Consider the following 23,705-nt stretch of genomic DNA (forward strand, 5'->3'; position numbering starts at 1 on the left):
ATTCAACTGTAAATTCTCTTGACAACTTGTTTAATTCTATGTTTTCCTTTGGCCTATTTTTCTTTTAGATTTGTCAGATTCAGAGAAAGGAACATTAAATTTCCAGTTATTATTGTTGTAGCATATTCTAAGTCATCCTTCAATTTTGTAAACACTTTCCCTTATGTATCTGGATGTCATGATGCTTAGAAAATAAAATTTAAATAATGATGTTGGTTTGTTGTTTATGGTTCCCTTAAATATAATGTAATTTTCTCAGTTATCTCCCTATTTTCCTCCATTTGTTTGTACAATATTGATTACTTTTTAAAATAGTTCTCATTCCTTTTTTAGGCTAGCACTTTGTTGCAGTGATTGCTTTTTCTTATTACTTTGTGATAAAATTCATTTTCCATGGCCTGTCTTCCCCCACTTTCTGCTGTTTGTCAACTCTTTTCCTAATTTAGATGTCTTACTAATTTATTGATTTCTGGTTCTTAATGTCTTTAAGTTATCTATTTTTCTTCTCCTTATTTCCCCCTGTGATTTCGGTGATTAATTACTTTACTTGACTGTCTTCATAATTGTTTCCCTTTTTTATACCTTTTCAATTTTTGTCTTGTGATTTTTGATCTAGAAGCTTACTTATTTTTCTTTAGTTTCTTTGTACTCCCCAGAAATGAAAGTTTGTTAGCTTGAGCTCCACTTTCTACCCAATTTCTCCATTCTCTGTTTCTGGGCTATTTTCTTGTGTTATTTCTTGCAGTGTAATATACACATATATGTTTATATACACGGTATATGTACAAATATACTTATATTACAATAAAGCTTAAGAAGCATAACCAGTTTAAGCTTCTATCTAATTTCTATATTAAGAAATTCTGAGGGTATATTCTTATGTTATTTCTTGAAATCTTTAGTATTTCAGCCTATTTTCCATATACTCTCATATTACTTAACTTCTGATTCTTGCCCCTTGAACAGGATGGCAAATCTGTTTTATTTTTCTCCTTTGTCGCAGAATTTATGTTCACTACCTAAAGTTCTTATTTTAAGTAGCATGGTTCTCTATTTCTCCTTCCCACCCTATCTCATTCTATCTCTGTCTCTGTTTCTGTGTCTGTGTCTCTCTGTCTATCTCTCCATCTCTGTCTCTCTGTCTGTCTGTCTCTCTCTTTGTTGCTTTCTCTCTCCCTCTCTCTCACCTTGGCTGGGTTTAATTTTCCTTTCTTTCAAGTCAACTGTAGCACCTCTTGCTATTCTGTTACCCCAGTTCCCTCAGCTCTCACCCTTTTCTTCTCTGGCTGGACTGACTCGATGCTTTTGCCTTTTTGCAGGATTCAGGGTAGGCATAAAGAATGTTTTGGACAGAATTTCTGTCGACATGGGTCTGTAACCCACCTACCCTCCCATCAGGTATAAATTAATTACTCCTTTTTCATTTCTATTCCTATGCCTTGGCATAACCAATGCAGGGTGGCATGCAGGCAAGGCATGGTGGATGCTAGCAGTCTCTGGAGAAAAAGACAATGTAATTGTGGATCTGAGGCAGAAGCCCACAGGTTGGTTTCTGTATCTTTGACAACAGTGTAGAGTCTGATGGGAGAAGGGGCTTGAGTGAGTTCTTTAAGGATTATTTTTCCTCAGTGCTAATCCAGAATATTTTTAATTAGTTAAATTTATCTTTAATCAATCTTGATCAGTCACAGAATTCTCTTTTTCTATGCAAAATATTTGAAAGTTTGTTTGGAATGGGGTAAATACTTACTTTACCAACTTGTTAATGAGTCACATAATCTAAAGTCTCCTGTATTGCTATTTTTTTGGCAAGATGGAAACACCTCACATTAAAATTTCCTTGAGATACACTAGCAAGGTGAAAACTTTTGGAAAAATGTTTTTAATCAACAAAATATTTCTGAATGGCCACAAATCAAGTTTTACCTCCTCCCCTGCCCATCCATTAAGGAGGATGGGTTTTGTGTTTATTTATTTTGAGATATGCTTTACTTCAGTCGAATATGACAGGAATAAAAGTAGAACATTGTTAGAATCTTGGAGCTAAAGGGGACAAATAACATTTATTTGTAATCAGTCTATAGAAACAGAAAGGGTATTGAAGACCAAAGAGGTTGTCATTTACTTGATTTCACACATCTATTTATGGCAGAAAATTATATTAATCAATCTGAATTAAGCCAGCTACTATGTGGAATATTACACTTTAAAAATGTTAATTTAAGATGCTCACTTTTGGGAGAAGAAAGTTATCTGAATTGTACAATAACGTTGGAATTGGTAAATGATAGGACTTATTTTAGTTTATTATGTATCTTTATGGAATTCATTGTTTCTCTAAGCTTGATAAAACATTTTTTTGAAATAAGATTAAAAGAAAATTTATACCCCCAATAAAGTATTTTTTGAAAAGTATGATCTGTTGAATTTTTACTTTCCAAAAGAAAGATAATACGTTTATGAAAAAAGAAATATGCTACATTTTGCAATGCTTTAGATCTCCAAGGCTGTAAATAAGTTTGTTCCCCTTTCCCAGTTTCTCTGTTATTAAAATTGGTTTGTTCAGAAAGTTGTCTATAGAGTTTATACACAAGCATGATTATCTTCTGATGTCCATTACAGCTAAAAATCAGTTGCAAATCATACAACAAATCATCATAACTTTGGTGAGTTGAGTGGGGAAAAAAAGTCTCTTCATAAGTTCTGTGATTTGACTTGCAGGCTATTATATAACAGTTTGGAATGAGAACACATCTCATAAACATTTTCACACTCAGCAAGTTGGAGCTTTATTTTAGTTTCACTTTAGGCTGGAGATCTGCTTTGGCTCTATGTTCCTCGCAATGCCAGTTAGCCTGCTGCTAGGTATCTGTTTCAATAGCAGTAACCATATCTAGGGAGATAAACTAATATTTTCATAATACAGTACAATGCAGCATGGTGGCTTTCCTTCAGCTTTTCTCTCAAATATGCTTATTGAAATAATTATCCGTCACTATTACCTGCTCCCCCACATCCATCCCTGCAATATTACACAGTGGTTAATTATGACCCTTAAGTGACTTGCACTATTTCTTATAAAAAGAGAAACAAATACAGTTGAGCATCAGAATCCAGAGAAAGTTGAATAAGGTTGTTTTTCCTATCTAATATCTTCTATTAGTAAGGTTCTTCACCTAAATTCCCATCATGCATAACTACTCTTAATTCATATAATGTACTTTAGAGTAGGTCACTTTAACCTTCCCATTCATTAAATAAGTATATTATTCCTCTACCTAAGATAAAGTAACAGATATGCACTTTGAAACTACTAACCTTAGTATGTTGAATTTTGAGGTCGGTGAGTGGGGCAGGTATGGTCCCCTCTGCTGGATTCCCTGAGGTCTTTTCCCAAGAAGACATTTCTGGGCTGGTTCTAGAGACACAAGTAAAGTCAAATAGTCAAGAGACTGAGCAGTGTTGTGCTGATGATTCCTTGGCTTTATTCGTCTCTTTTAATCTGAACTGACTGAGGATCATTTGCATATTAGACTGTGATTGGATGAACCAATTCAGAAGAAAAAATAAAATGAAAGTACTTTTTCCTTGTAAGAGAACATCTAGATTTTAAACTTAAATCTTTAGAAATAATTTTGTCAAACCTGTAGGTAGTCTGGAATATAGTTTATTACATGCATATTAATTCATTATTAAAAATATTGAAATATTTGTCAAAAGTGATAGTTGGTTTGATTATTGATGTTGAAATCAACCCCCACCCACACCTCCATTCCCTCAACCCCTCTACTGTGTGAACTAATTTCTCTGATGGATAATTAGCAAAGGGAACAGGACAGTAGTTTTTGAGTATTCCCTTTCTGTGAGATAGGAGGGAGAGAGCTGTGCTTTCCCCTGCAACTAAACGGCTGCTTAATAGCACACTCTACATGTTACCTCATCTGAGTCTTACAACTCTGAGACATATGCTACTGCTACCCCTATTTTAAAGATGGAAAACTAAGGCTCAGTGATTTGCCTAAGGTCACACAGTGAGCAAGCATCCAAAAGGCTTCTTTATTCTTACTTTAGCTCTCTGGCCACCAAGGAACTCTCTTCACCTTTGCTGAGTTAGTTCCTCTGAGTGAGGGACTTGAAAAGCTTATCACTCTTTCCTTCTTATTCATCATGACTAAGCATTTTGGAAGAGATAATAGTAAGTTTACTGTGGCCATAAATGATAGCTGGGTAAATTTTTAGCTTTAATCGCTCTAACTATATTAAGCCTTTTGGAACACCTTGAGTGTGGATCACAGAGAAGAAATCAGTTGTTTTAATCAATAATCAAAAAAACAGAAAAAATGTACAAAAATTTTTGTGAAGATGATTCCATTCACCATTGGTACATAGAATGTGCACATGCTTATGGATAATGAAAAAAACCAGTAGACTTGAAAGACAAACAGCTTTTGTTGAGTGAGAACTCAGCAGGTATCACATTCAGAAAGCAGGCTTGAGTGAAACAAGGCTGGCAAATGAAGGCCAGCTCACCAAAGTCAGAGGTGGATGAAAGCTTTTCTAGAGTGCCATGAGCTGGTGTTGGTTGCATAATCAAATCTAATCATGTCAACAAGGTTGTAGACCTCTAAAAAGAAGGGAATGACAAGTTCAAGTTAATGGAATTGCCAACCAAAGGAAGTGCTGTAGCACTTCAACCATACATATATTGCCACTACGATGAACTCTGAGAAGGTCAAAGAAAAATTTTATGAAGACCTGAAGACCTTCATCATCAATGTGCTAAAAGGTGACAAATGGTTAGTACTTCAATAGACACAGTCATTATTTTGTAATGAAGGATCGTTTCTGAAGGTAAAGATTACAATAGATTCAGTGAACAGAGTAAGTTTCAATTAATCATTAACAGAAAGAAAAAGTAAAACAATAAATGACCCTCTTAATTTTTAAATGGCTTTAGCTATGAAAAAATCATTATTTTAAATGTTTGCTGAGGCTAATTCTCTGAAATTTTCTATTCCTCAGTGTCATTCAAAGAGATAATTAGCTTCAAATTAGTTACTTGAAGACTTGAATACCCAAATTTATTTTCAAAGTACTGATAAGCTTACTAAGCCTCAGAAGATTTTGCACTAAGTTAAATTTTTTTGTGGAGGGGAGCAAGATACCTAATTATTAGTGCTCATTCTTGTTTGTTTTGATGAAACACTCATATAAGCAGACAGAATCAAACTCTAACACCTGCCTCCTCCAACTACCTAGGGGCACACAATATGATACTGAACACCTGGCATGGACTTCAGCATCATGTGGGTTATTCTTCAGAATAACCAAGAACCTTGCTTTTTCTCTGTATCCCCTACACTCAGCATAGTGTCTGGCACTAAGTGTTTAATAATTGTTCATTCTTTTTCAATTTGCTTGTTTTACTTTGAAACCAAGAAGGGGATAACAAACACTCTTCTCTAATGTGTGTGTATGTGTGTGTTTGCGTATTACCGTATTATGTAAATATACATGGTGTTAATGATTTTATCAGAACTTCTGAGAGCAGAAACAAGATGATGGAATATAGCACTTAGATGTGTTCTTCCAACATTCCCCTTCAAAATACTTATAAATAATATCCTAAATCAAATTCTGGACTGGTAGGACCAACATAAGGTCAGCATGAGACTTTCTTCCATCCCAAGACAAGATAGAAGGTAGAAAATAGAGATCTGTGACATGGGAGAAGAGGTTGACCTGGGATGCATGCTGATAAAACACCAGGGGTGGCACTGTAATCATAATTTAAATGGGGATCTCTTTCCTATTCATTAACAGGCCCATGTGACCTGCCTGGGTCACATGGAAGCCTGAGTCACATGAGTGTGAGTCACATGGAGCCTGTGGTGGAAGGAGTTTGCTGAATGGATAGAACAGCAAGAGGTGAAGCTACAGCAGAAATGAGAGGAAATTAGTGAGAGAGCAGTCAGAACTGAAGGACATAGGCAAGCCCACAGCTGGCTGTGAGTGTGAGAAGGGCATTTTGTTTAAGGGAAGCTTGTTTGTGATTTGTTTAAGTGAAGTCTGCTTGTGATTTGTTTAATGGAGCTGGTTTATGGGAAGCCTAGCAGGGGGAATGCATGGGGATGGTGTCTTTCTCCACATTGTTATTGTGTATAGATGTTTGTTACTATGGTGGACTTGGCTTTCTGGTATCTGAATAAATGTTTTGATTCTGTCTTCCACGTGGAGAATCTGTTGTATTTTATGATTCAGAATTGCATCATAACATTCATGGCTGCCATGGGTGCTGTGAATATCACATTTTTGCTATAAGTACTAGATGGTGGTGACAAAATTATCATTACCTTTGGGAGTTCTCAAGCTGCAGAGGATCACTCCACATTGGAAACACTGAAAATGTGTAAAACCCAGAGCTAGTTATTATGAAAATAGCACTGCAAAAAAGTCTAAAGCTTGAGGAAGTACCCCTTCTGCCCCAACACATGCTGGGAATGGAACTTGATATTAACATATAATTCCACATCAAGAAACAGGAGAGAAAAAATAGCAAACAATAAAAAAAGAACCTGACCCTCAAAACCTACTATGGTGATAGGGATGATGAAGACACAATCTCAGAAAACGACAACCAAGTCAAAAAAATTATATGCAAAGCCTCTAACAAATTATGAATTGTACAGAAGTCCAAGAAGAATTCCTGAAAGAGCTAAAAAGTGATTTTCAAAATCAAATAAAAGTGATAAAGAAACACAAACAAAGAATGACAATTATGAAAAGACATTTAACAGCTTGGTTACAGGAACTCAAAAAATACTTTAGAAAATAAGACCTGAAGAAACCAATTTGACTAAATGGAAAAAACGTATAAAAGTTCACTGATAAAAACGACTCTTTAAAAAGTAGAATTGGTTAAATGGAAAAAGAGGTTCTAAAGCTCACTGAAGAAAATAATTCCTTAAGAATTAGAATTCGGCAAGTAGAAGCTAATGACTCATCAAGGAACTTAACATCTCAAGGAACAATAAAACACATTTTAAAAATTAAAAAAGAACAAAATATGAATTATCTTAGTAGAAGAAAAATAACTTGGAAAAATAGATGAAGGAGAGATAACTTAAGAACTATTGGATTAGCTGAAAGCCATGATCAAAGAAAGAGGAAAGACACCATATTTCAGGAATTGTCAAGGAAAATTATCCTGATATCCTTAAACCAGAGGGTAAAATAAAAATGGAAAGAGTTCACTGATCACCACCTCAAAGAGATCCTAAAATGAAAACTCATAGGAATGTTATAGCCAAATTCCAGAGCTCCCAGATAAAAGAGGAAATTCTTCAAATCCCCAGAAAGATACAATTCAAATATCAAACAGCCATAGTTAGAATCAAGCAAGGTTATACAGCTACCATATTAAGGAAGTGGAGGACTTTGAATATGATATTCAAGAAAGCAAAAGATCTAGGAAGATAACTGAGAATAACCTACCCAGAAAAATTGAGTATAGTCCTTCAAGGGAAAAAATAGATGTTTAATGATGAAAGCATTCCTGATGAAAAGATTAGAGCTGAATAGAAAAATTGACTTTGAAAACAACACTCAAGCAAAGTATAAAATCATAGAAATCATAAGTGACTCAAAGAGGTCCTGTTTATCTTTCCAGATGGAAAGATGATACATTTAACTTACAAGAATATTATTATTATAAGGGCAAAAGAGAATATGCTCAGTTAGTAAACATAACTGTGAAGGTAAATGAAATTAATTCACCCTATAAAGGAAGTACATAGCAGAATGGATTAGAAACCAGTATCCAACACAATGTTGGTTATAAAAAACACATTTGAAACAGAGTGAGTGACACACAGAGAGTTAAGATAAGGGTTTGTAGCAGGATTGATTATGCAAGCTGAAGTGAAATAGGCAGGAATAGCAATCATGGTCTCAAACAAAGCAAAAGCAAAAAAACCCGACCTAATTAAATGGGATAAACAGTAAAACTGTATCTTGTGAAAAGGAATCATAGACAATGAAGTCATAGCAATACTAAACCTATATACACCAAATGTTATAGCATCCAAATTGTTTTTTTAAATTATGCTTTATTTATTTATTTTTAGTTTCCACAAGATTTTGAGTTCCAAATTTTCTCTACATCCCTCACCTCCTCCCACCCCAACACACTGTGCATTCTGATTACCCTTTCTCCCAATCTGTCCTCCCTTCTATCACACCTCTCCCTTCCCTTATTCTCAACTCCTGTATTTTTTTCTAGGGCAAGATATACTTCTATATCACATTACCTATATTTTTTATTTCCCAGTTTCATGTAAAAACAATTTTTAATATTCATTTTTAACACTTTGAGTTCCAGCTTTTCTCCCTTCCTCCCTCCCCACTCACCACTGAGAAGATAAGCAATTCAATATAGGTTATACATGTGTAGTCATGCAAAAGGCTTTCATAGAAGTCGTGTTGTGAAGGACTATTTCCCTCCATCCTATTCTGCCCCCATTTAGTCTATTCTCTTATTTGACCTTGTCCCTTCCCAAAAGTGTTTACTTCTAGTTACACCCCCTCCAATTTGCCCTCCCTTCTATCATGCCCCTCACACCCCACTTATTCTCCTTCTCCCCTACTCTCCTGCAGTGTAAGATACATTTTTATACCAAATTGAATGTGGATGTTATTCCCTCCTTAAGCCAAATGTGATTAGACTAACCTTCACTTTTTCCTTCTCACTTCTCCCCGCTTTTGCCCTCCATTTAAAAAGCTTTTTCTTTTCTCTTTTATGAGGGATAATTTTCCCCATTCCATTTCTCCCTTTGTCCTCCCAATATATTCCTCTCAACCCTGAATTTTATTTTTTTAGATAGCATCCCTTCCTATTCAACTCACCCTGTGCCCTCTGTCAATATGTATATAATCCCTCCAACTACTCAAATACTGAGAAAAGTTTTAAGAGTTACAAATATTATCTTTCCATTTAGGATTGTAAGCAGTTCAGCTTTAGTAAGAACCTTATGATTTCTCTTTCTTGTTTATTCTTTTCTAGTTATGTCTCTGGGCAAATGGGATTCAAAAATACAACTACAAGTATTTGCCAGATGACTGCTGATGAGGAGGGAGCTGAATCTTCATAGTAATCAAGAAACACTTTACAGTATTTATTAAAATATTGTTAATTTATGAGGAGATTAAGTTGGTCACATTCAACACACAAATTTTACACTGAAAATTTCAAATACTCATTCAAGTAAACAGCACAAAATGGATATAGGAAAACAGGAATAACATAATACTTCTAAGTAAGCAAACCCTATAAAAATATTGTTGTTATTTGTCCTTTATTCTTGAAGACATCATGAGAGTTTTGTCTTGAATTGTTCATGAACTGGATTTAAGTAAGGCAGAGGTGTACAAAGTTATTAGACTCACTCTCTCCTCCATAGTTATTCAATTCTAGTGGGGAGGCAAAAGCCAAAATAACTGGCAATGGCCCATGATTCAGAGGGTGGCCTTGGCCTTTCTAAATTATGGACTTTCTCAGGTCTCTGTCTAAGGCAATGCCCAATCGATGACTAAAGACCAGGTAAGAACTGAAACAAAATATGGCCTGGGTTGTGATGAGAAAAATATCAATCTTGATTGATGAGTACCATCAGGTTAAGTGAAGACCATTCAGGCATGAATTCCCCAAAACTTCCACCCTTCCTGCCAAAGCTAAAACAACTAAGTATCCCCCTAAGGCAAATAAAATGCTCCAGGATGGAGGAGAACCACCAAATTTGTGGTCATGGGAACTGGTGTACCCTTCCCCTTCACCACTGCCTTACTGCCTCATCAACATTCTTGCCTTACATTCCATATTTGGTAACAAAAACCCTCACTGGTGAGCAATGATCCTTTCCATGTTCTTTGTTTCTGGGGTAGATTCCCGCACTTGGACTTTGTTCCTGGATTCCCAGCCAATGGGAAGAGAAGTTAGTGGGCTTCTGTGTTAGGGACTATATAATGTTGTACTCTGCTGTGCTCTGGTGCATTCCCTTGCAGATACCACTCATGATCTCACGGGAAGTTCCCTTTCTCATGAGATTGTAATAAATTCCTTTTTGCCTTTTACCATGAAAAGCCTCTGAGTTTAATTTGAGTATTCCAAACAGATGGGAAGACCCTCTGTGTTTTTTTGGCCGAAGCAGAAAATAATTGCTGTTTACATTCATTCCTAGGTGGTAAAAAACTAAACAATGAGCCACAGAGATTTGGGCTGGGGGCTATTATTGGCTAGTCAATGAAAGCCAGTGATTTGGGTTTAAAGACATAGTCAAGTAGTTTCATTTGAAACGTAATGACATTTAACATTAAAAAAAATATATGTTATTTTGTCCCAATTACATGTTAAAAAAATTTTTTAAACATTTTAAAAAAGTTTTAATTTCTAAATTGAGTCCCCCACCTCATCTCTCTCCTCCGTCAGATGGTAATCGATCTTATATATTTTATACATGTGCAATCATGTGAAAGATTTCCATATCAGTTATTTCGTTCAAGACCAAACTGAAAAAGAAAGGAAGAAACAAAGAAAGAATGAAACGAATGGCATGCTTCAATTTGTATTCAGAGCATAACAGTTTTCTGTGGAGGTAGATAGTATGCTTCATCATTAGTCCTCTGGGGTTGTCTAGGATCATTGCATTGCTATGAATAGCTAAGTCATTCACAATTCTTTATTGTATAATATTACTATTAACTGTGTCTGGTTCTGCTCACTTTACTTCATGTAAGTTCATGAGCTTCAGTTCACGTAAGTCTTTCAAGGTTTTTCTGAAATCATCTTGCTTGTCATTTCTTATAGCACAATAATATTCCATCATAATTAAAAAACACAGCTTGTTTAACAATTCCTCAATAGATGGGCATCTTCTTGATTTCTAATACAATGAACTTTTTAAAAGGTTGTTTTTTTCAGAACTGTATTTCAAGAAGTCATAAATGAAAACATCACAGGACAAAAAAAGTAAATTGTCCCAGATTTTTGAAAAAAAATATATAAAATAATGAAAAATCTAGCTCCCAAACCCCAAAGTATCTTATAAAATGTTACCAAAAGTATATTCTTATGCATAGTGCACCCTCATGTAATGATATTGTGCCCCAAGTGGAGAGAGGGACCACATATGGTGAGGGAAAAAGGAGGACAAAGAGGAGGAGGAGAAAAACAATATTTCTACATAAATAAATAATATAAAATATTAGAGATGAATTAAAAGTTTAAACATTTATTACCAGCCAATGATATTCCACAATTTCTTTATCCTGTTGTCTGAGGTGAAATGAAAGGATCTTTCCTTATCTCTAAAGTTTGGGGCCATATATCCACATGCAAAACATGCTTTGAAATCAAACAAAGCTTCAATTCACCTTACCACATTTAGAGCAAACTACACTCCAGCCTTTTCTTTGAGACTGAATTCAGTCTCCCTTTCCAGCTAACAATACATCCCTCTAAAACACAATTAAAATTCTTTGTATAGACACATCCTTAGTTCACCCCCACCCCCCTAAATCATCAGAGTTGGCCAGAATCTATCCTCTCTAATGGCTTACTTATAAGTCCAAAGGATGTTGTAACTGACCTAGGTACTTATTTGCCCTTCAGATTAATGAAGAAAGAGGAATAAACTAACCTTTGGGCTTTATTCCCTATTCAGTACTCTGCAATATAACTCAGCAAGTCTTCTCACAGTTCTTTACATGCAATGCTCTGTGCTTGGGCCCTTTAACCTTCCACTGACTGACTTCCATTTGCCTGGAATAATATGTCTCCTTATCTGTGACTCTAAAAGCCCCAACTGTTTCTTTTCAAGTACAGCTCAAGTATCTTTTACATGGAACCCTTCCTGATTTCTCAAATTCTTGGACCTTCTTTCCTAAGTTATCTTGTATTTAACGTGTTTGTGTGTTTGTTTGTGTGTGTATTGTGAATATATTGACATTGTTTCCTTCTATGTACTTATGTCCTAGCCCACTGCCTGAACTCAGCAGGTGAGTAGTAAATATTTGTTGATGGATTGATTGGATGTTTAAGGAAGACCTTAACCTTTATTAGAACAGTTTCTGTTAGTTTCTTTCTAGTACACCTAAATAAAAAGTTCATTGTGTTTAGATCAATAATAAGTGTTCTAACCACACCTAACTCACAGCCTGTTATTTTAGGTATTTTTCCCTTAAAAATGCAAATTTATCTAATTACAATTCTGCTTGTATTTAGAGAATTTTCAGGATATTCCTATACATTTTTTTGTTGAGAACCTATATCAGAGGTGGGTAATCTTCAGCCTTCAGGTCACATGTGGCCCTCTAGGTCCTCAAGTGCAGCTCTTTTACTGAATCCAAACTTCATAGAATACATTCCCTTAAGGAAAGAATTTGTTCTTTGAAATTTGGACTCAGTTGAAAGGCTGCACCCAAGGACCTAGGCACCACATGTGGCCTCTAGACACAAGTTCCCCACCCCTGGAGATAGTAGAATTAATAGATATGGGTCAAAATAGAGTAGGATGTTTTTTTCCAATACTATATGTGAATATTTGAGGTCTGAATTCTTAAATCACTAACTGTCTTTTTTCCAGTGTGAAGGCCATGATGTTATCCTGATTTTTTTCCCTAATATTCTTCATCAAATAGTCAGTTAAACTTCTCAAACTAGGCTCTTGTGAGAACTTAGCTGACAATGGCATAGCTTGAGCTGAAATTTCATTTGAGAGTTCTTTCTGATATTTTCAAGAGAACTTACTGAAATTCACTTTTTAGTTTATAAAGAGATTCTTGTTATAGGCTGGAATGCTTTGTACTTTTTTATCTCTGTTATTTGATTTTCATTGAGCTTTGTCATTGTGAGTTAGCTAGATTGTGCAACTGTGAATATTACTGATATGATTAGTGTTATCATGTTCTAAAATTTAGTTCCTTGACCTCATTTGTCATTTAACTTCTAGAATTTCCAGATTTCTCCTGTGTGATTAGAATCATAGCTATTCTGAACTAGAGAGGACCATAGAATTTATTGAATTCAATCCATTTATTGTAATACATAGAAAATAAAATGTACAATACAATCTGTACCATGATGTTATTTTTTAACTACCCAATTAATCCAAAGGTCCAATCTGAAGGTTCCATGGCAATAACTTGGCAACAACACCTAAATGAGGAGCCAAGACTGGGAGTAGGAATGTAGGAGACAGGGAGTAATATGTAGTGAGAGAAGGGGGAATAGGGACATAATCAAGAACAATTTTTATCAGTGTATATATTCGGAATGTCAGGAAAACCCTGCTTCTGATAAAGTATAGGCATTTATTTTGTGATTCTGTAATAGGTCAAGTTGCATAATTACAGTGAAGAGTCAGACTCTTCAGTGGATAATAACACAGCAGGAACAATGTTTAAAATGAATTGGGGACATGCAGTCTTCAAAGTTGGTGCAGGTCTTCTTGGTGCATTGCTGTGAGTACATCAAACGACAAATTAATGAATTTGGTTTGGGGTTATCTTCGTTTTTTATGTAGGTGGCTAAGGCTATTAATTCTTAGTGAGACAGAAGACAATTCCCAAAATATACAGTCACATGAGCTTGATCACAAATGCATGATATGAGGTGGCATTTTTTACCATGATAATTTGCTTTATATTTTTGCAATAATAAAATTATTTCTGACAATTAAAAATTGCTTAAAATTAGATCTGAGATTATAAAATCATATTGTAATTGCTTTATTTTGAAAAGTTCTCTATCATGGTTTCAGAGGAAACCAAAACTTTTGATGCTGATGGTGCAAGAAAAGTCCTATTGAGGCTAGTCATAGCAGCAACATAGGTCATTTCCATCATTCTGGATTTGACCCTAAAGTTTCATCTACATGTTTTGAAAATGTGGACTCAAGTATAATCAGAGCTCCTTCAGTGAATTAATCCTGCATACCTGGAAGCATATTTGTGTAAAAAGTACTCTGGAATTAGAGGTTCCAATATTGGCTTTGCTGATATTTATAGATCTGACCTTTGACAAGTCTTTAACTTCTCTGGATCTACTTCCTCATACATAAAGTGAAGATATTTCACCATATATTATTTAAGATCCCTTTTGGTTCTAAATCTATGATACTATACACTGATACATCAGAATCAAATTTTAGAGTATGAGGGGATTCCTTTAGGATTATAGATTTGTAGTTCAAAGGGACATTAGAGGTTATTCAGGAGTGGGGAATCTGAGGCCTTGAGGCCACTTATGGTCTTCTAGGTCCTTGAATATGGCCTTTTGACTGAATCTAAGTTTTACAGAACAAGTTCGAATTTTTAAAGGTTTTCTTCAGTGAGCTTTTGAATCTCCTTTTCCATTTGACTAATTCTGCTTTTTAAAACATTCTTCTCCTCATTGACTTTTTGGATCTCTTTTGCCATTTAAGTTAGCCTGTTTTTAAAGGCGTTATTTTCTTCAGCATTTTTGGGGTCTCCTTTAGCAAGTGGTTGACTTGTTTTTCATGATTTTCCTGCATCAATCTCATTTCTCTTCCCAATTTTTCCTCCACCTCTCTTGCATGATTTTCAAAATCCTTTTTGAGCTCTTCTGTGGCCTGAGACCATTGCATATTTCTTTTTGGAGGTTTCAGATGCAGAAGCTTTGACTTTGATGTCTTCCTCTGATGGTATTCATTATTTTTCCTCATTCAAAAGAATGGAAGAAAATACCTGTTCCCCAAGAAAGTAACCTTCCGTAGTCTTATTTTCCCCCACTTTTGGGGGCATTTTACCTGTCAGTTACTTGCCTTTTGAGTCCTTTTTTAAGTGGAGGCTATACTTTGGGGACCTACAAGTTCTCAGTTCCTCCAATGTGGCACAGTCAAGGGAGAGGAGTTTACTCCTCTCCTGGTCTGCACTCTGGTCTGGGGGCAACCACAAGCACTCTTCTGCCCAGCATCTGCAAGTAGGCTTCCCTCTCCACCATCACCACTAGCTCCACCAGGCAGTGCTCCTCCTCATCCCAGTACTGTCACTCAGAACTGAGAGTGAGATTGGCTATTCAATTACCTCAGGGCCTTTAGGTGGAGAGCTCCAAAAATGGATGCTGTACGTGCCTGGGTCTCCCTTTTCACACAGATGAAAGAGCTTTCTTACAGACCTTCAAAGCCGCCTTTGGCATTTGTGGGTTGAGAAATATGGGAAACACAGCTACTGACTGTGATTTAGCTCCCTGAAGCCTGCTCCAGTCCTGCTGTGCAAGTCTGTGCAGCCAAGGCTATGCTGTGCTCCCTGGCCTATGCTACATTCTAAGACTGGTGGTATAGACTTTTCCTGTCAGTCTTCCAGGCTGCCTTGGGCTGGAAATCTTTTTCACTCTGTCGTTTTGTGGCTTCTGCTGCTCTAGAATTTGTTTGGAGTTACTTTTTACAGGTATTTTATGAGCTATGGGAGGAGAGCACAGCAGGGCCATTATTCTGCTCTGCCATCTTGGCTCTGCCCCTCCCCACCAAGGACTTAATTTTTAAATAAGAGGAGCTCAGGAAAGTTAAATGACTTGTCTAACATCCCATGGTGAACATATGGCATGGCCATTATTTGAGTCCAGGACCTTTGACTCTTAATCAAGTGTCTTTTCCACTCAATAATTTTGAGGAAATGCTACAAACTCAGTAATGTCTACAATGTAGAAATATTCATAAATGTGCTGTGATACAGAGATAGGGGTTAGACCTAGGATTTCCCAGATATAGGGAGCTCTCCACTGAGAAAATTGCCTCTACCAAGGAAAGTCAGAACTTTCTTTGCTACTTACAATTTTAGAGAGCTGATTAGAATACTGACAAGATAAAGTAGCCTGTGTATATTTTTTAAATGGCCAGATTATTACATTTTTCTTACAATGATGAGTTTATAAAAAATTGTGTAATTCTTCTAATGAATGTTTTAGTTTTGATTCTCATATTTCATCTGGAAATTATTCACATAGAAAAGAGTATAAGTACATAGTTTGAAGTATTTATTCACACCTTTTTATATTAGTCTGTGGAATTTAAGATTCAATGAAAAGATCAGGTTTATAGGTTACTAAGAAAGAGGAAGGAGGGCACATATTAAAGTAGATACTGAATTTATTGCTGAGCACATATGGCACATCCAGCAGTATCACAAAAACACATCTTTATTTTAAATAACATTTCTATCAAAAAAGGTTGATATGCCATATAAAATGCCACAAAACCTTACTTATATATCTTACTCACTTTCAGATATCCTAAATACACCATGTGTATTTGTTATGTGCCACCACATAGGAAAACAAAACAAAAACAAATATATTTTACACTATCTTTTCCATTTAATTCAATCAGCATTTGGCTAGTGCCTACTATGTATGAGGTCCATTTGATTTTATTTTTTGTAAGTAAAGAGAGGAAAGGAAAAGGAATATTTATTATAGTGCTATTTCTTTATTATTAAGGGAATGTTTATTAAGGACTTATTATATGCCAAGCATTGTGCGCCAAGAGTTTTTAAAATATTTTCTGCTTTGACTTTTGTATCAGATGTGTGATTTCATTGGGATAGGAAATGCCCAGTGTACAAGTTTCCTCTGCTAAAACAAATCTACTCTGCAACGTACCGTTCCAAATGTCACAGGAAATTAAGTGGTTAACCGACTTGCCCAACGTGATGGCCAGTAAGTGTCAGAGGCAAGCCTTGAAAGAAGATTTCTGGACTTTGAACGCAATTTTCTACCTTCTAGGACAAATGGCCTCTCTCTCAGGTTCATGATAGATAATAAATGCAAACTTTTATAGCTTTAGATGAATGGCGAAAACATTTAATTTTTTAGGTACTACTTCTAATGGCAATGTTTGCTTCAATAACTTGATGATATTGTTATCTTATCAATGTGGATAGTCCTTCCATTAGTGAAGCACACTCCCTTCATTTGTTTCACAGTCTGTATAACTCTCAAGGAGCCAAAAGATTTTATATTTTTGTTATATTTCTAAGGGAGAGCATTATAAGGGAGTCTTATGCAATTTATAAACTGTATTGTGAATACATAAACAATATTTATTGATGTATGTGTGTGTGGTCATCGTTCGTTGCTGAAGAAGACCATGGCATCAGAGAAATGATGACATGACTTGCACTTGACTTTGTTTTGAGTGAGGGAGGGCTGTGCAGGTCACCAGCCTCACTTCTCCTCCAGAGCTGTCTGAATCCAGTGATCAAATTGGGGTTAAGTGACTTGCACAAGGTCACACAGCTAGTGAGTGTCAAGTGTCTAAGGTGAGATTTGAACTCAAGTCCTCCTGACTCCTGCACTGGTGCTCTATCCACTGCACTACCTAGCTGCCCCTATTTATTGTTGTTATTAGAGTAACAAGTACATGGCGTAGTGACCCATACTTTATTATCTCACACCTCTCACATGGGTACATAGAAACACACTCTCTGAATTGAAACACTCCAACCTTTTTTATTTTCTGTGCTATTTTACTCACTCTAACCTACTCTCTCAATGAAGGGTCTATTTTTCTACCTAAATGGATTTCCCCCATGTGGTGGTATTAAAATTCTCTTCAAGTCCTAAGGCTAACCTTGTTTTGTGGAGTATCCACTTTCTTCATTTGCCACTTTAGCTTTTAAGACCCCACTGTTGCATTTCATTTAAAGAAGCTGGTCACAAACAATGATGGCATCACTAATTCTTAAATATTCCATTTATTTAATAATAAGGCATGTCCCAGGCTTCCTTCACTAATTTAAATATCCCGGACTCTCTACGCTAACTTTCCCTCCCTGGGCTTCACTTGGAATCTTACCTCAAGATCTAGATCTAGATCTCTGTTGGTCCTCAGTCGTATCTGGCCCCTCCTGTGGGGGAGGGGAATAACTAGGCAGAACACCCGAGTTGGCATCTGCACACTCTTTAATGGCTATATCACTCTCCCTGGGATTTCCCCAATGCCCCAGTATATCTTGGGGCACCCGAGCTCCTCCCATGTTCCTCCTCATAGGCGGAGCCGATGAGCTAGTGCCACGTAAGCAGGTTAGCACCTCCAGGTGTCTCAACTTTCCATTCAGGAGGCTACGGTACAGAGCTGGGCCCCAACATCTCCCCCTTTTTGTTTTATACAGGGGTTATCTCTGGGGTTATGGGGATCTTGGGGTTATGCATAAGGTTTTGAAACTCAGGTTTGGTATCAAGTACAACTCGTCTTATCAAGCTACAAGTACATTATAACATGCATGGAAGAAAAAAGCACAGGAGCAGGAAAAAGGCTATAGGTCCTAGAAATGCAGTAAGCCACTGGAAATTTACAAGGCTGTCAAGCCAATGAACCAAGTCCATGGCTTCCCTTGTTCTCTCTTCTTCATATTTCTTTGAGACATTATGCATTTCTTATAGTGGCATTGAAGCTTCAGATAAAGCTGGGTAAGTTGCAGTTCATCTCCTATGTTTGAAGAAGGGGTGCAACATGGTTGCATAGTAGGAGTATTGTGAGAAAGATCAGGAGCACCATTATGTTGTAGATGGCTAAAGGCCTGACAAAGTTTCTGTAACTTTCTTTGTTGTCTCTATTGTGCCCCCTGTGACTTCTTCATCGAGACTGCTGTCTTCCAACACTCGGATACGTTTCACTGGAACCCACACTTCTTTGTTGTCATCTGTTAAAACACAAACATATCCTTTTCCCCAAGTTAATACTATATGAGGACCAAACCGTTGCTTATTCTCATTATGCCACATCACCTTATGTATGGGGTTTGGCATTCAATGCATTTGCTGTAACTGACTTGGTCTTAATAGGCTCAGTCTTTGTAGGAGATGTTAAAAATTTCATAGCGGCTGATAAGCCATCATCATCAAACTTCAAATAATTTAATGTGTAAACAGCCAATTGCAATTTGTCATCAACTCCTGGTCCAGCTCCCCCTTTTTGTTTTTGCAAATAAGTTTTCAATGAGTGATTCGCCTGCTCTACTACAGTTTGACCAGTAGGATTACTGGGGATTCCAGTAACATGTGATATAGAGAATTCTGCCATGAACTGTTGAATGGCTTTGCTAGTATAAGCTGGACCATTGTCTGTTTTAATACTTCTCGGCACGCCATGATGGGCAAAGCAATGTAAGAGGTGTGCTCTGATGTCCTTGACAGCCTCTCCACACCTCACTGACATCCTTCCACAACACCTATTGTTGCTGGGGTGCAATCTACTTTTTACTAATAATTCTGATATCATAACGGCCCCAAAATGAAAAGAATGTTTGTGAAGGAGTAAGGCTGTCATAATCTAAGGTTAAATTGTTCATTGTATATGTGGCCTGTGCCAATTGTTCCCGAGGGGACCTACCCTTTTTGTTTTTGAAGGAACAGGTTGAGAGTTTTATTCTTCCTATATACTATTGCCTGACTCATAGAGTTATATGGTATTCCTGAAATAGGAATTGTTTATAAAAAGAAATTCAGTATTAGAACTGGAGCCCAAGTACAGGCACTCAAGCACCACACTCTGTCCCCCTATAAACAGATGAGACCCAACATATTTTGGGAGAAGGGATGAAGGTCTCAGCTTCTGAAATTGCTTCCTGCTGAGATTGGACGTAGAGCTGACCCTGCCTCACAGGGTCCCAACATTGGAGGGGTTGTGTCTTTAACCAATATGAGGAACTTGACGATTCAGAGGGTGATAGGTGATGGTCTTGGACAAAGAAACCTAGAAAACACAGATCTAGCACAAAGATTAAACAAACAAGAACCAAAAAGGTGTAAGAATAAAATAACTAGAAGTGAGGTAGGTGTGAGAATATTGTCAGACTTCCTCACACTCTCTTGACATACTTAGTAACTACCTAGGTTAGGAGGGGTTTGGATGATTCACATTTGTCTCCAACCTCCTTATCTGCTTTCTATATATTTTGATCAAGCTTGTATTTAGCTTTCCAAATCTCTAGAACTGATCATTCAGGCTTCTTCATATTCCTTTGTATTTCTACCATAGACAAGATAGTGCATAAGTTATTACTGTTAACTAGCATAGCTGTATTATCTTAAACAAAAGAGATTTCTACGTTGAATCTCACAACTGAATAGATGATCATCATTGTTTCATCAGCTTGTTTATCTTTTTTCTGATTATAATCACTCTGGACGAAAAAACTTTAGAAATTAAGTTGTTGATAAGTTCACAGGTTAATATTAACTTTTGCTTATTAAAACAACAAGATCTGTTCTGCTTTATAGATGATTACATATTAAGTAGCAATACATTATCTTGAAAATGAAAATTTTAATAGTCTTTATCTTTATTTTGAAAAATATTTCTTCTAAAAATATTCCTTGTTCTTTTTTTTTAAAAACAGTTGAAATTTTATCATAATGTTGAGAGTTACTAAACTTTTTTAAAAAGAAAATTAGGTGAAACCTTTTAAAATGATAGTTGTCTTTTCAGTTTGAAGCAAAAATAAACCTTTTAAAATTAAAATTTATTAAAACTTACTTGGTATAAAAATGTTCTAAGGAATATAAATTCCCAAAGTATTATAACAAACCAAATTCTTAGGTATTTCAGAATTCCTAGATATCACAAAATGCTTTAATAAAAGTGCATAATAGAATCTCGCATTGGTAACAGTAAGAGACTGATTACAAAAAAAAAAATTACTGCTTTTAAACAATAGGGACATCTTAAGGTGAGTCTTAAGTCATTTACATAGATTTCTGAACATGTTCCAGTTTCAGATAAAAATAATATTAAGTTTTCCAGTAAGATTATACAAAAGGGCTCACATGTTATACTGACTACTTGTAATTGATCATAGAAGTTTGCTATAAAAGGAAAAAATACGGACATGTGATATAGCAAATATGATAGGATAAAACATCTTTGACTCTGTTTGAATTCAGACAGGAGTGAAATTTTCCAATCATGCAGTATCTGTATTATAGCCAGACTCAGGAATAGTCAGGTGGAAAATATTCCTTTATAAAAGGACACAATGGGGAAACTGACCAGGAGGATCCCATCCTAGATTGAGTCTAGAATTGTCCCCTCAGTGTTTCCTCTCCGGATACAAATTTCACCTGATAATAGTACAGGATGTAGGATCACAGTCCCTCTGAGTAACTTGTGGCATATTCTTTCAGATACTGATCTAATGCAGACAACTATACCCAAATTCACACTTAAACAAAAATATTTATGGTCCCAAATGCTTTTACCTAAAACAGCAAATTTCACTAATCCCAACTTAAAGCCAAATGGAGTTATTTGTATTCCCATGGAGTTGCAATAAGCAATGAAGATCAACAGGACTCACATACATAAGAGATTTCATTTAAGATCCTTCCTTCTCAAATTTAAAACTTGTCCTGACATAAAAGTCAATTATCAAAAATCTTTTCTATCTATTACAACTATTGAGCAAGCCACATTCATTGTTTGTGAATTATATAAGCCAAACAAATTTCTTTCTTTGGACTGATGACCTTGTCCACGTGAAAGAGGCCTTGGCAGTTTTAAAAATAAACGGAATTGGCATGAATCCCATGCTTGCCAAACCCCAAACATACCGTCTGGACTGTTCTGAATGGGGAGAACCAGTCTAAATAAAATTTTTACTCCATTCTTTTCTTTCTATACACAGTAATCAATTAACAATTTTAGGTTTAGCATTAAAACAGCAACTTCAAAAACTTAGTTAAGAGTCTTACAGATTTTATAAATGATAAATTATTTTAGCTGTAATTTCTTTAACAGGCAAAGGTGAAAATACCTGGCTTTCTAAATGGCAATTACAAAACATTATAAGATAAGGTTAGTAGGACTGATAACAGTTCTAAGCAACGTAACTGGCTACACACAATTTTTCCAACATCTTTTAGTGTCAACGAAATTACCATGAACCCTTCATTTTTACAATACAAGACAGTGTTATTACAATTTAGGAACACAATAGTAACCCAAATAGCGAACTTCAAGCACCATTATTTCCAATATACAAATTATGCATAGAAGACTAGGCTTACCAAATGTGGAGGCTGGTTGGCTTGTGATCTTGTACTACCTTGGTTTGCCCCCTACTCCCAGGGAGGAGGGCTTAACTTCCCTATCATCATCCCCTCTACCCTACCACTAATCTGGGAAGAGAGGAGTTAACACTAAATGTGTCCACTATACTACTAGCGACTTCTTCCCACTGATCAACAGTGAGACTCCTCTGCGCTGTCTAACAGCGACTTCTTCCCACTATGCGCGTGGGGCTCCCCTTTCCCACCGACACATGGGCCCTTCTCGCTGACTAACAGCGAGTCTTCCCGCCGACTAACGGTAAGGCTGTTTGGTCCTTCTCCCCAGCTACGGGGAGGCCAGGCGCTGTCTCCTGGAAGCTTACCTTTCCTGTAAGCTAACCAATTTCCCAGTCTTCAGATCTCTCCAGCCCCTCCCGACACAGGGGATGGGAATTCCCTCCTCCTGAGGGGGAGGGGAATGACCAAACAGTTCACAAGGAGGCTGCTTTTCTTCACATTATAGCCTACCTCAGTCCCTGAAACTAATTGCCTACCTCAGTCCCTAAAACTTCGTGAATCTGCCAGTGGAAAAGAGGGAGACTTCTGGAACAAGGTCCAGTGGCGCCTAGCCTCCTCCTTTCCACTTGGGAGTTTACATCTTTATCTCCGAGATGTCTTTTTTCATTTTAGTTTTATGCATATTCTCAATTTGCCTTAATGTCAAATAATACAATAAATTCTGACCTGTCTTAAACATCCAATTAGGAGTGACACATTTCACTTAAAATATGACCAGAATAACTACCTTTTAGTTGTATCCCATACACAAAAACTTTTCTCTTTTAGGTGAGGCATGAGATAATTAAAATGCTATTCAATCTGTCTTTCTGATATGAGGGAAAAATTTTTCCCCAATTTCATCTTGTCTTTCTCTCCACCTTCATAACTTGGCCAGAGTTATAAAGTAAAGAGAGAGAGAGAATTTTACCACCTACTTAACAATAAATTCCAAAACTTTTATGCTTTCCTTAAACTTCATGCCCGTGTTGTACTCCTAGTGGGCTTTGATTAAAGCTCCTTTAAAACTTCACATATTATTGCCTTGTATTTCTTATGTAAAACTGCATATAGCAGTCATATAAACTAAATAATTATAAGATTAGTTCCTCTCTTTCTCTCTCCCATTCTCCTCCCCGATGCTGCAGCCATCAGACAGAAGGGGTGAGGGGGAGGGAAAGAGATAACACTCTGAATTCCAGCTACAACGGAGCTGGCCGTAATAACTCACAAACACACGCACATAGAACATGTAAAGACTGAACACATATACAGACAATAAAAAAATTCAAAAACTGAGAAAAGATTGTCAGAAATCTTCTGCACAAATTAGACCTATGACTTGATTTCTTTTACTTAGTTCCAGACATAATTTTAAACTTGTTGGCTCTATATATTCAGCATGAGACTCTATAATGTCCTCCTTAAATGACACATTCTTTCTAAACTCTATTGCTTCAATTTTTTGCTTATCTTTAGAAGCTCAGTCTCCAAATTATTAACTTTTTTCTTTTTCTTTCCACTCTGATAGCTCCTTCTGCAAATCAGGATACATTTTTTTCTGGGCTATGCTCTCTTGAGCTCTCTG

General features: G+C 36.3%; 1 protein-coding gene and 2 long non-coding RNA genes across 5 annotated transcripts in view; 1 reads left to right on the top strand and 2 right to left on the bottom strand.

Annotated features, from left to right (window-relative positions):
* Positions 1 to 3,508, bottom strand: part of LOC140496994 (aldehyde dehydrogenase 1A1-like) — a 43,615-nt gene extending 40,107 nt beyond the window's left edge. Inside the window, exon 1 of the mRNA XM_072597455.1 lies at positions 3,319 to 3,508. Coding sequence (XP_072453556.1) covers positions 3,319 to 3,405 — 87 coding nt within the window. The 5' untranslated portion in view covers positions 3,406 to 3,508. The remainder of the gene's footprint in view (positions 1 to 3,318) is intronic.
* Positions 3,509 to 6,353: 2,845 nt separating this feature from the next.
* On the bottom strand, positions 6,354 to 23,269 carry LOC140496997 (uncharacterized). The gene is made up of 3 exons (XR_011964492.1): positions 17,868 to 23,269; positions 10,463 to 10,563; positions 6,354 to 6,399 (listed from the first exon to the last, which is right to left on the bottom strand). It is a non-coding gene; the product is annotated as an uncharacterized lncRNA (long non-coding RNA).
* Positions 11,680 to 23,705, top strand: part of LOC140496998 (uncharacterized) — a 58,468-nt gene continuing 46,442 nt past the window's right edge. Inside the window, exons 1-2 of one of the 3 annotated variants that reach the window (XR_011964494.1) lie at positions 11,680 to 12,051; positions 13,388 to 13,515. This is a non-coding gene — a long non-coding RNA (uncharacterized lncRNA). The other 2 variants (XR_011964493.1, XR_011964495.1) reach the window with 2 other exon arrangements.

Source organism: Notamacropus eugenii, chromosome 3, assembly GCF_028372415.1.
Source record: "Notamacropus eugenii isolate mMacEug1 chromosome 3, mMacEug1.pri_v2, whole genome shotgun sequence".
NCBI classification, from domain to species: domain Eukaryota; kingdom Metazoa; phylum Chordata; class Mammalia; order Diprotodontia; family Macropodidae; genus Notamacropus; species Notamacropus eugenii.